General features: G+C 41.2%; 1 protein-coding gene across 3 annotated transcripts in view; it reads left to right on the forward strand.

The window, feature by feature from the left end:
* RABGAP1 (RAB GTPase activating protein 1) overlaps positions 1–13,352 on the forward strand; it is a 60,752-nt gene that overhangs the window by 7,513 nt on the left and 39,887 nt on the right. For all 3 annotated transcript variants that reach the window (XM_071454135.1, XM_071454137.1, XM_071454136.1), the window contains 10 exons: positions 3,267–3,498; positions 3,972–4,176; positions 4,751–4,925; positions 5,196–5,353; positions 5,577–5,687; positions 6,319–6,385; positions 7,331–7,433; positions 8,745–8,914; positions 11,464–11,638; positions 12,250–12,343. In XM_071454135.1, coding sequence (XP_071310236.1) covers positions 3,267–3,498; positions 3,972–4,176; positions 4,751–4,925; positions 5,196–5,353; positions 5,577–5,687; positions 6,319–6,385; positions 7,331–7,433; positions 8,745–8,914; positions 11,464–11,638; positions 12,250–12,343 — 1,490 coding nt within the window. The remainder of the gene's footprint in view (positions 1–3,266; positions 3,499–3,971; positions 4,177–4,750; positions 4,926–5,195; positions 5,354–5,576; positions 5,688–6,318; positions 6,386–7,330; positions 7,434–8,744; positions 8,915–11,463; positions 11,639–12,249; positions 12,344–13,352) is intronic.

Raw genomic sequence — 13,352 nt, forward strand, 5'->3', positions numbered from 1 at the left:
CTTGTGTTCCTTTGAGTCCGGGGCAAGACATTCTGTTATAGTGGCTCTTTCCTTTTACTTAAGACTTCAAATAAGTTCTATCAGTTAAGAGTCTCAAAACTGATCTTTTGCTTAATCTGGCAAAAAAGTTCACGTATGTTTTATGATGGTTGTAGAAGGTGTCACTTCGCATCATAGAATAGTCTAAAAAACATGAACATTTCTTGAGCATGGAGCCTGGTGATCTGTGAAACCTGCTGAAAGGCTGTAGCCTCATGCTTGTCTTTCTTAATGCTGCAAATACCAGCAGCATCAAGATCGAGATCAGCATCAATACTTAGGAATTCAGAGTAGTCTCGTAGTGGTACTTACCTTGAGAATGCTCCTGTGGCAGTGTCTGTAATCAGCTCCTGAAGCATCGTTTGAGAGCCCAGGAGACAGACATGCTCATGTCAACCAGCTTCTCTGTTCCATTCTGTTATCCCCAAGGAAAATTTGGAGGCATGAAATGTCATAGTCTGCAACACTTCTTGCTCCACATGGGAGCTATTTGTATCACTGTTTGCCTCCAGAGTGGTTTATGAAATGCTGGCTGCAGGTGTGCTGTTTCTCATGATGAGGAAGGAAGAACATGAGCTCTGCTGCCTCCTGATCATCAGTTGTAAAATAAAGTTGTGCTGTTCTCTAGTTTGGCACTGAATGCCACAGAGCTTTGAAGGTCTTAAGCTTCTTTATGAATTTGGAGCCTGGACTAAGCACAAGCCTTCAACAAAGTGATTCACCTGGAGCTTTTCAGTATTCCAGTGTGGAGAGCATGTGCCTTTGGTTATTGGCTGCAATCTGAGTGATTAATGCCAGTTTTCTGTCTTAAACAAGAAATACAGTTTGCCTGCTGTCTCTGCTTTCCAGTGTTGTTCCTGTGTTTGCTCATGCCCACTGGCAGTGGGAGTGGGCTGGATTTAGGAAAGCTTTGCTGCTGGAGCACAGTGTGGAGCAGGAGTTCTGAGCTCCCAGCACAGCGAGACCTCTCCCAGCAGAGGTGGCAGCACATGTGTCAGGAGAAGGGAATAAATCCCAGTTCTGATAAATCCCCTGGTGTGCTAAAGGAAGTTTGCTGCCTCCTAGTTAAAGGTTAAGTAAAATCAGTTTTGAGTTTAGTGAGAAATGGACAAAGCCATGATTAGGGTGGTGGTTTCTTTGCTCAGCCTCAGGCACTGATCAGGTGCAGCTGTTACTGTTCCCTCCTGCCCTTGGTTCTACCAGGCTGGCTCTGGTTTTGGGGCTGTAGTTGGGGTTGGGTTTCAGGCACATTTACACCTTCGTGTGCCCTGTTCCCCTGATGTGGGGAATCCAAATGGGTGCATGAGAAACTTTGGTTGACGTGAAGTTAACGTTGGTTTGTGTTTTAGGCCTCGGTGTGCAGGCAGCTGGTTTGTTGCACTTGATTTTTGGGACTATGAGAATAGCAGGGCTCCTCTAGTACAGAAGTGTGGTTACTGTGCCTTTTAAAATTCTTTTTGAGAGTAGTCTGGGCTGAGAAGGAAAGCTTTCTTGGAGAAATTAGTTAAAGTTGCTTTTTAAATGGGGTTTTGATGATGATGTTTTAGAATATCTATAAGATGGTTTTTTATTTTTACATGTCTATTTTCTGTAAACAATTTGAATTTGTGTTTTACCTGTCACTACTATTTTTGGGAAATTTTATTTTCAAGATAATGTTTTATAGATGTAACATCTAGATATGTTATTCATACTGATTATTTTACCAAATAGAGTAGATCACAGTTCAGATTTTTTAGCTTTTAATCTTGATAGAATAGAACATTACCAAAGTCTGTTGACTGTGAGGAAAGGTGTATCAGATGCAGTTTTTACCAGAATGAATTTTAACTTCAGGTTTCATAGAGAACAGGTTCTGTAAACTAGAAGTTACTCTAGTTTTTTTGATATATAGCCTTTGAAGGGGCTGACAGGACACTATAATTAATTAATTCTATTTTGTTGCAAAACATATAAACTCCATACAGTAAAGGAACATGGTGCATCTTCCATCATCATCATCATCATCCATCATCATCTTTCTGATGATTGTATGCAAAGACCTGAATAATAAACATGATGCTTGAAACTCTTCTGCCTTTGATGACCTTGTGCAGGATTTTCCACAATGTATCACGCAAATTAATACTAAAATTGTTGGGAGGAAAATGGCAATATGTGGATTTCTGTAACTACTTGCAGGTTACAGCTGCCTCCCCCTGTGGGTATACAGCTGAGTAAGGCAGTCACCCTGTCCTGCTCCTGGCAGGTGATCAGAGCACAGGAGTATATTTTAATCTGTACAAAAAGTGACATTCTGTTTGCGGCAATTTCAAGAGCATGAATGTCTCTTGTTGTTATTGTTTAGATTCTGTAGCAAAACAGTCACTAGATTATTACTTTGGGCTAGTTGAATAGTTTGGTTTTTAGTAGCTGGTCAGTGAGTTTACAGAGAGGTGAGAATATGGAAGTGCTCCTAGGGTTGAGTTTTGGTGTCAGCAGGAATAACCACCAGCGGCTGCAGAAGTGTTAGAAGCAAGTGTCATTTGCTGATGGCATCTGGTAAATACTCTGCAAACTCGGTCACTTCCCTATTAACTGCAGAGAATGGACAAACAGTTTCCTTAGAAGCAGTGTCTGAGAGCTTCCTGAAATGAATGCCTTCATTCCTTTTCCACTTCAGGACCTTATTTCACACTGTTGAGGTGGCTTCATGCTTTCATGTTGACTTCAATGAGCTCAAAGTCAGACTGCAGCTGAGCGTTGGGAAACAAAGCAAAGCTGTTGCTTCTCCTCAGCATAATGGCATAATCTTGTTCCAGATGCTTCTCTTCCTGTGAGACCTTACTGTCTTGCCCATAAAGCACATAACATATTTAATTATATTTGTCCCTTTCTGGTGTTAATCTGAGAATTGTTATAGCCCATACTGTGGGCATCTGTAAGTTTCTCTGTCAAAGGTAGTCTATGTAGTTGGTGATTAAAGACTAGTTTGAAAGTAATCTCCCCGCTTTTTCTAGTGCTAGAAAATGCCTGCTTGTAGATTTGTTAGAGCAGGGAGGATATAATCCATGCTGGTGAGCACTTGCACCCTGCAGTTTGTGTTTACGGTTGTAACTGGGTTAAATTTGTTGACTGCTGCTTTGACTGGTAAATAAAAAGCAATATGAATGACTCTGTGCCTGAGGGGTGTTTTTTGTTGTTTGAACAGTCTTTTCTTTTTTGTGTCCCAACTCTGTGGCTCTCAGATTGTGGGGAATGGAAGTGAGCAGCAGCTGCAGCGGGAGCTGGAAGACGTGCTGATGGATCCACCCATGGAGGATCAGGGCAGTGACCGGGACCATGGGGAAGTCAGAACTGATGGAGATGGGGAAGAACCTGTTGTCCTTGAAGCGTCAGCATCCTCTACCATTAACCCAGTGTCGGTAGCAGGACTCCAGAAACCAGAAATGAGCCTGCCAGTGAAACCATCCCAAGGAGGTTAGAAAAAAAAAGGGGAGGAATGCCTGGTAGTATCTTATGAACTTGTTTGTTGTGGGGAAAGTAAAGAGAATTTAGGTACACGTGTGGCCAGTAGCCTTTCCCCATGTCTCACATTATAATCACTTGGTGCAGTAAATTCCAGATTATGTATGTGATGGAAGAGTTAATATCTGCTGAACTGTCCTGTATTCTGAAAACACTGCTATACCAGCCCTGAGATGTGTGCACAAATATTAAGCTTACTTGCCTGGCTGTACAAAATAGAAGTACATGGCTCTCCTATAGTGTTTTGGCCTGGCCTGGCTTTTCTGTTCTTAGCCTCTCTTGTCCCCTATTCAGTGGGCAGCCAGTGTCTGACAGTCAGTGTGGGCAGCCAGTGTCTGACAGTCAGTGTGGGCAGCCAGTGTCTGACACTTCCCTTGCGGGTGCCTTGCCTTGTTTCTGACGTTCCCCCTCGTGTGCTGCCCTAGACTGTGAGGATTTGAGCCCCTTCACTCCAGTGACAGACGAGGACAGCGTGGTGTTCAGCAAGCTGACCTACCTGGGCTGCGCCTCGGTGAACGCGCCGCGCAGCGAGGTGGAGGCGCTGCGCATGATGTCCATCCTGCGGGGCCAGTGCCAGATCTCCCTGGATGTCACCCTGTCCGTGCCCAACGTCTCCGAGGGGACCGTGAGGTACGGGGCTCGCTGCTCTGGGGCTCTGCCTTCAGCTTGGCTCCTTTGGAAAGCAAACAAGCTGATGGTTTACCTGGCAGGAGACTTGAGCAGCTTGGATTATCTTTAGTGGGAGAAGTGGGTTTTACAGACATCTGTGAAAAGGGATCCTTTGAATTTGTTTACAAACACTCTACCAAAATGTACTGTGATGATCCAAGCTATCACTAAAGCTTGGTGTTGATAAGCACTTTGGAAATAGCCTGGGAAGTAGTTTGGGAAATGTCTGATACGTGAGGCCTGACAGAGATGGATCTGTCCACTGCCAAATATTAGTGTAACTCTTGGAAGACTAATCCCTGAAAACAATGGGGACATTATTGATGGAAACATTTGTGGTATTGTATTTTTTTTGTGATGTTCAATTTAAACATCATTATGGTGGTCATGGTTTGCAGTAACTGACAGGATGTAGTTTTTGTGGTGTACTTTCTCTAGGAGGTATGAAATTGTTAAAGCTTGCAAGTTATGTCTGGCTGAAATAATTCTTCTAAAGGTGCAAGCTCGCTTTTTTTTCCCCTCTCTATTTTAACAGACTTTTAGATCCTCAGACAAACACAGAAATAGCAAATTATCCAATCTATAAAATCCTTTTCTGTGTACGAGGGCACGATGGGACCCCTGAAAGTGATTGCTTTGCTTTCACTGAAAGCCACTACAATGCAGAACTCTTCAGGATTCATGTCTTCCGATGTGAAATCCAAGAGGCTGTAAGTGCAAGCTTTTTGTCAAATGATAATTACATACATGTAAATGTTATTATGAAATTTATATGAAGTTTTTTGGGCACTTTAAGTAATGTAATTCATCCATCAACAAACCTTAGTTATGGGATAAGAATGCACAGTTAACAATTTATCCTAAGAAGCGCAGAAAAACAGTTAATTAGATGCTGAAACTGAATTATTTTCATACAATTTGTTGTGAATTAGTGAAAATCCAGGTTGTTTTCAGCTGGTGTTTGTGCACTCTGGCTGCAGGTGAGCCGAATCCTGTACAGCTTTGCCACTGCCTTCCGGCGCTCTGCCAAACAGACCCCGCTCTCAGCCACTGCCACCCCCCAGACTCCTGACAGCGACATCTTCACCTTCTCCGTGTCCCTGGAAATCAAAGAAGATGATGGGAAAGGTTATTTCAGGTAGAGATTCTTCTTCCTTGCAGTATGTGGTTCTGTTGGAAGGTGAGTGAATAGAGAGTGTGAAGCTGAGGTGGTCCCTAAATTCCCTTTTTGAGAGTTTCCTATTCTAGTTTAAATGAATCCCAGGTGTAAGGAGCTGCACCAGTGTCTGATGCTGGGTTTGGTATATGCAAAGAATGCAGCTAAACTGAGAATTCTTTTTTTCTTTTCTGATGAATAACAGTGCAGTTCCCAAAGACAAGGACAGGCAATGCTTCAAACTCCGCCAAGGGATTGATAAGAAGATTGTGATTTATGTGCAACAGACAACGAATAAAGAACTAGCTATTGAAAGGTAATGTCATCAACTTTTAAAAGACTCTTTATCTGTATTTTGCCTCTGAGGGAGCAGGTTAGTAATTATTCTGTGGATGCTCCATTTGTGTGATTTAGTGCCACTCTTCTCTTGAGGATGAAGTGGGACATACCTGTGTGGGCCAAAAGTCCTGTGAAAAGGCCAAAATGAAATCATAAAAGAGATCCTTGTGTTTCGTCTGATCCTTGTCCCTACTGAAGGGTAAATTTTATGCAAATATGTCTAAAAAACCAAAAAAAAGCCACCAAAGGAAGGGCAGAAGACTGCAGGCCAAGTGTTGTTGTGGTATAAGGAACCCTTGTTAGCAGTGACTTTATTAGACTATTCTTTAAAACAAAGGTAATGGAACAATTTCCAGGCTGCTGTAAACAGGGTAAAACCATCTTGTAAATATGATTCTGAAATCCTGCTCAATGTTTTTGATGTTGGCTTGATTGTTTTGCTGGATGTGCTTGATGCTGCTTTCAAATGTCAAGGTTTGTTGATGTTTGTCAGTGGATTCATGGGCTGTTTGTGATGTATGACAGCAAATACTTAGATAAGAAATGTTAATGGTTTGTTTATGAGCATGTCCAAGTTTTGCAGTTACATTTTTTGCCTGTCTTTGCAGATGTTTTGGCCTTCTCCTTAGCCGTGGGAAAGACGTTCGGAGTGGCGACATGCACCTTTTGGATTTGGTAAGGATCTTTCTGAACAAAACTCAGTAAGAACTTGGGCTATGATTGTGCATGATGTCAGGATGGACAGAGAACACTCCTGCAGTTGTTGATGGGAATTGATGGTGTAGATTCCACTGCTGAGGGTGAGGCTCTGGGCAGTTGAGTTCAATGCCTGCCTCTGCTGCTCAGTTAGAATGTGACCTGGTGCTTGGTCAGGGAACTTGCCCAGTTTTACAGTCAGTCATGACTGTTCTCTTTCAGGGGCCAGAAATAAGAAACATAGAACCTTATTTTTAGACATGCTGAATATTAAAGTGCTGTGCTTTAAACATGGAAAGTTTTACAGCATAGTTATCAGTGTGAGAATCGAGGCCTGAGAGGCTTCCAGTGTAACACAGAACTAGTGGGTGCTTTGTTCTTATGACTCACTTTTCTCTATAAAGTAATGATAGGGATCATTTGACTTCACAAGGCTGAAGTGACAACAAATTTGCTAGTATTTATGCAGTGCATAGTGACTACTCAAAAGGGTTTAATACTATGTGAATAATTTTGTTTTCTACCAGGCTTTGGATTGCCCAGAAAATAATGTTGTTGGGAAGACAGACAAGCTGAACATTAGATAAAATATTGGTTTGGTTCTTAGTGACTGAATAACATGTGTTGTGTTCTCATCCACACCTCTTTAAACTGACAGTTGCTGTTAAATGGCCACCTCCAAAAAGACTGATCATACCATGTACTAATAGAATAATTAGTATTAATTGGCCTTTCTGTGTTATCAGCATGGACACCAAGGATTGCAGGGGAACTCTGTTATTTCCTTCAGAGATGATCTCTGCTGCAGACTCTGTCACATGCCCTTTCCTTACTGTGCAGTAGCTCTTTCACAGGACTGGCACTACATAATGTAGAAACTTCTTCAATTTAAAAAAAACAAACATAAACTTCCCTTGTTTTTAGGAGTCCATGGGTAAAAGTTCTGATGGGAAATCATACGTGATCACTGGGAGCTGGAATCAAAAGTCTCCACACTTCCAGTTTGTAAATGAAGAAACACCAAAAGGTATGAATGTTGCCAGGTGTTATCCCGAGGCAGGGAAATTACTTCCATAGTGGGCATTGGATCAGTTCTCTTTCCAGAAGAATCCCACAAAAGACTATATATATTATTATTTATATATTCCATTCTATTGTATATATTATATAATCATATATTTTATATATATATTATATTATTATATATATTCCATTCATTCCATTCCTATTATATATATTCCATTCACAGGATGGAATGTATTCTCAGAATGTAGGGTGCTAAATGCAGTATGAAATTAAAGAAAAAAAAAAAAAAAAAAAAAAAAAAGCGAGCAGTGTTCAGTAATATGTTGTAGGAGCTGTGTCCTCGTAGGAGGCTCTGCAGGTGTGGGGCAGGATGCAGGTGCTCTGTGCACCACTGGACCTTTTCCAGAATCCCATTGAGAATTGCACAAAATGACTTTTGCAGGCACTTGCTTTGCTCAGTGTCTTGTGGTCAGTTCAATTTTTTTCCAAACCCAGGTTTTTAATTAAACAGAAGGATTCCCATACCTGTGAAAATGAAAGCAAACCACTCCAAGTGTCGTCCCAAAATAGCTGATGTTGCATTGCTCTCTCGAGTCCTGAAAGAGAATGTCATTACTTCTTTGAAGATGTCAGCTGAATTATCATCTTTTCAATCTCTTGTCACTGTTGTGTGCCAGAGGTTGGGAAGTTAATGGGAATTGACTGGGCAAAGTCATGAATTCAGCTGCTGGGCACAGGCTGGTGCTGGAGTGGATGCCATCCTGCCTGAAGGACACAATTTATCATCCCCTGCCAGAGACATCTCATAGGTCACTGAGCCCTGTTGCCTCCTGTTGGAGCATCAGAGTGTGTAGTCAATTTTTGGAACTTCACAGCTGAGATGGTCTTAAATGCCTTTAATTCATGGTATTAAACAGTTAAGTAACTTCTAAAACAAAAAAGAATTGAAGTGTAATTAGGCTGGATGGCCAGAGGTCTGCACTGTGCAGTTAAGAGCACAGATCCTCTATAATGTTTAATGAAGGTTTTGGATACAATTTCAGTGGGATTTGAAAAAGCAGAATTTTTATTCTTTTTAACAAGATCATTTTTTTGGCTTGAAGGCTGGAATTTCCTTACTCTGGTGAATAGTGCATAGTGATCCAATTTTGATATTTTGAAGCTTGTAGGGTTTTGAGATGTTAAATTAGGGGGAAAATCGATTCTGAAAAGGAAAGTTTCCTTTGTTCTTCCATGTTACTGGGAAAGGGGTTATGGAATATTTTATTTGAAATGTTTCTTTTCACACTGTGGCTTCATTTTCTCTCTCTAGATAAAGTGTTGTTCATGACCACTGCTGTGGATTTGGTCATAACTGAGGTGCAGGAGCCCGTTCGATTCATTCTGGAGACAAAAGTCAGAGTTTGCTCACCTAATGAGAGGCTGTTCTGGCCCTTCAGCAAACGGAGCTCAACTGAAAATTTCTTCTTAAAATTGAAACAGGTAATGTGTTAAAAAATAAAGAAATAAAATTGACAATTAATAGGCTGTTTCTCCCTATGATTGCTAAAACCTTTACTGATATAATGTTCATAATGCAGCATTTTCCTCCTGATTCAAAGAGGTAAAATAAATGCACTTCACTTTGAGAAAAGCTACCCTTTATTGTGCTGATTGTTGCTGGCTATCTGCAGTTCCCATAAAGAGCCTGAAATAGCCTTTTTGATAGCTTTGATGAGTCTGTGAGGTTACAGAGAGGCTTATGGATTTCCCAGCCAAACCACAGCCAGAAAAGGAAGGGAGGATTTATCTGCAAACTGGGGCTGTGCTGAGATTTGCTGCCATAAGGGTGTAGAGGAATAATTGTGTAAAATTAAGGGCTAAGAGAAAAAAAAGTCCTTACTATAATCCTGGCGACATGGTATCTGATAGATCACTAAACTTATTTTATCATGCAGATTGAACAATTCTTTTGAAGTGTTTTTAGATGAGCAAACATCCACATGGAATTCCAAAGGAAATTATTTTTTGTCAAAGTCTATTTTCCCCTTCTGCATGGTTGGAAACAGAGATTTCACACATACCCCAAGTTTGCCCTGGGGAATAAAAAATCCAAGCAACCACAAAAAATCCCTAGAACTTGTTAAAAAATTTTACTGTTTTTTCCAACTTACTTTTTTACCCATCTCCTAAAAATGGAAGCATTATTTCTGTCCAGGATATTCCTAATAACAGTACAAGGCAATAACTTAGTCTCAAAATAAGGCTGGTAAGTTGAAGGTCCAAGTCACTGAAGATCATGTACTTGAAATAGCTGCTATTCTTCTGCTCTAGAAACTATTGTTCTGAAATGAAAGTCCTGTTTAAAGAGCTGGAAATGTATAAAAGCAAATAACAATGTGGATGTACGTGCCCTCTCCAGGCTTAGCAATTCTGGGTGCAGCCCAAAAAGAAAGCAGTGCTGGAGTCCTAATTTCTTGATAAGTGTTCTTATTTAAAGAGGTTTTGAGTTAAGCAAGAGGCTTTTCTTCATTCTTTTTACACTTGCCTTTAAGTGCTAACAAAGAATGGCATCTGGGTAGTAACAAAGATGAAGTTCACCAAGGATTCTTTTTCTATGTAAAGAAAAAACCCTTTCCTCCAAAGTTTAAGGTGGAAAAATTCTTCATGGATGAGCTCAGCCTTTTTATTTAGAATATTTTTGAGGTGGAGCATGTAGAGGCTGTTGGGCTATAAATATTCTACAGCCTCCAAAAGGTGCCTTTTCTGTTTGGCAGTTTAAAGGAAGCTTATCTTACTGAGCTAATTCTGGATCTTTTGTCTTACCAAATTCACAGACATTGTGACTTATCTTGGCCAATTCTCTTTTTCCACAGACACTGTCAGGTTATCCAACTTGCAGTGTTTACTAATGGAAGATTATCAAAACTCGTAGTGGAAGCAACAAATATAGAATGCACTGCCTGATAAGCCTGGAAGGGAAACCTGTTTCTGTGGAGTCATGATTAGCCTATTAAAAGTACAGCTGTGTAGAATTGGCTTATCTTACTTTGGCAGTGGTTCTTTATTCGGAAATGGTGAAAGCAGAGGGATTTTATTTGCTCCGATTGCATTTAGTGGTTTAGTAATTTTTAATTTTGATGTATTTCTCTTCATTTTTAATGCTCCAAAGAATAAAATTGAGCACTGGGAGCTTAGTGTGGAGCATAATTTTGAATCTTATTTCCCTCTTTTCTTCACCTTCTCTTTTCTGCTCTCTATTTTTATTCATTTACGAAAAAAATTCTAAGTCCTTAAAATATATTAATATTTTAGAAGTGCTTCACAAAGAAAAATCCCTTTTTAAGGGAAAGGAAGGTACCAAAGCATTGAAAATTATGGAGAAACAGGGTCACAGAGTAGGCTTTGGAACTCAGCAATTTGTACACAGCAGCAGTGTATACACAGAATTGGAAGCTTTGCCAAAGACCATTGCCGTGGGAAAATCATGGAATCCCAGACTGCTTTGGTTTGGAAGGGATCTTAAAGCTCGTCTCGTTCAAATAAATATGAACAAATTTTTAGGACTACTTTTGCCACCATTAGTATCCCCAGAAACCTTTTCTATTTTAGCTCATTTTATAAATTCTCTTTGAAGAAGAATTTGACATAATTTTTAAGCTTTTGCTTTCCACTTTCCACTACTGTTTGAATAAAGGCAAAGTTGCTGCATATTGAGGAACCTTCTTGTCTTAGACCACAGATGCATTTATAGCTTTAAAAGTCAGTGCATTTGTGTCCAGTTCATTGATGGCTGGAAAGATGAGCTCCCTGTGGACAGCAGATCCAAGTGCCCCTCGTGCCTGTGGGTGCAGCACGCTCCCAGCAGGAGTCAGGGAGCACTGCCAGCCTGCCCCTTGCATTGAATGTGTCCCAGGTGTGAACATTCCTCACTGTAGAACGGGATGGAAGTTGTTCCTCAGCTCTCCTGCTCTGGAAAGAGAAGGCAGAGCCTTAGGAAGTGATGTGGCATTTGTGTGTCTTCCTGAGTGAAATGAGCCTTGTTTTCCTAGATAAAGCAGAAGGACAGGAAGAACAACTCGGACACTCTGTATGAGGTTGTGTGCCTGGAAAGTGAATCTGAGAGGGAGAGAAGGAAAACCACAGCCAGCCCCTCCCTGCGCCTGCCCCAGTCGGGCTCGCAGGGCTCCATGATCCCATCGCCTCCAGAGGATGATGAAGAGGAGGGTGAGAAGCTCCTGTGCTTTGTGGACTTGGAGAAAGGGCAGTTGGTGAATAATGTGGTTATAAAAGATGTGGGATCCTTTCCAGTCAGAATCTGCCTGATTGAGGGGTTCTTTCCTGCTGGAATATTGCAAGATCCCACAGCCAGTGTCCTGGCATTCCTGGTCAGCCTCTCCCTCATCTGGCTCTTCAGTGTCCCTGCTTTTCGCAGCCCAGGCCTCCTGTGCTGTATTTGGGACAACATGGAAAAGGGCTCCTCAAAACTGGGGATTATCATGTGGCTTCTGCCCCTCCCTGAGCAGCTGTGGACAGGTTTGAGAGCAGAAGGAGAAGCTGGTGTTACTTGGAAATGTCAGCAGGCAGTGGTTAGTGGAGAGTCAGACATCTGGGAGAGATGAAACTGTACCAGGACCTGCCCAGCTTGGAACTTAATGCATTTTCAAGAACTTCTGCTTTTAAAAAATTTTTTTAAAGCAAACCACAACCACTTCTGAGTATAGAAACATTTGGCATTACAAAGATGAAATGGAGATAACTTGGGTTTCTGCTTTTCACTTTTCCTGCTGGCCTTCCATGTGGCCTTGGCTGAAGTGTCCCTTCTGTTCTCTTGGCAGACAATGATGAACCACTCTTAAGTGGTTCTGGAGATGTTTCCAAAGAGTGTGCAGAAAAAATTCTTGAAACGTGGGGAGAGCTGCTGTCCAAGTGGTAAGTGGTAAAATCACATTCTGAAAATTACAGTTCTGAATATTCTCACTCTGTTTGCTCCTTCTGCTTGGAGTTTTTATTTCCAGAGGCTGTGATACAAGATTAGTTTGGATTTAGTTCTCTGTCCATCCCCACCCCTTACTCTCTGGCTTGTTTTCTGATTTCTTTAGAGGGTGTTATAAATATTTTAGTTTTTGAGTGCATGTTTAATGTGTAGAAATTCACTTATGCTGTGTCTTTAGTTGGTTCTGCCTTAAAATTCTACTTATCTTCAGGTTCCTTGGGATTTTATTAAAGGAAAAATTAAACTAAGTAGTGTAGAGAAAATGCAGCTCTTGCTTTGTCTATTCTGCACAGATCACTTCCATTCCTCTTTGTAATTCTGACTGGGTTCCAGCCAATTTTTCCTGCAGCTGTCATATCTTAGTGACTGTAGCTTAAGAAATGGGAGATTTGGACTTGGATAGAGAAGATGTTTTTCCTCCCTTATCTAAAGGAAGACTCCAGAGCCTGCCAAGAAGGAAGTACATGAGCTCTGCTGTTTTTCCCTGGAAAATGTCAGTGTACAAGAAGAGTGTTTCTTGACAGTCCAATTGCAAATGCAACACAATCCTCCTTTGGTGAGGGATTGTTTTATTCATCTTGACGTAGTCTGAGCAGTTCCAAAGTGATGCTGATTGCTGTGAAATTCAGGGGTTTTGTTAGGTTTTATTTTTTCCCCACAAAGGGGGTGATGGGCAGCATGAGACTGAGCTCAAACAGGCTTCATTTTGACTCTGGCTTTAATTGTGGCCTTTTGCTTCCTGAAGTCAATGAGAGCAGGGCAAGGGCTGGACAGCAAGTCCAAGGTTGAGTGGGGTATTGGATCAAGGAGTAGGACAGCAGGGATTGGAGCCAGTCACGCGGCTTAGATGAGAAAAAGGATTGATGTGACCACTTAGACAGGAATCTCTTTAAATTAAGATAATAACTGTTTAGTACTTTCTGCAGTTATTGCTTATTTGAATGA

Source organism: Agelaius tricolor, unplaced genomic scaffold (genome assembly GCF_023055355.1).
Source record: "Agelaius tricolor isolate 1412-34295 unplaced genomic scaffold, bAgeTri1.0.p SCAF_38, whole genome shotgun sequence".
NCBI lineage: Eukaryota > Metazoa > Chordata > Aves > Passeriformes > Icteridae > Agelaius > Agelaius tricolor.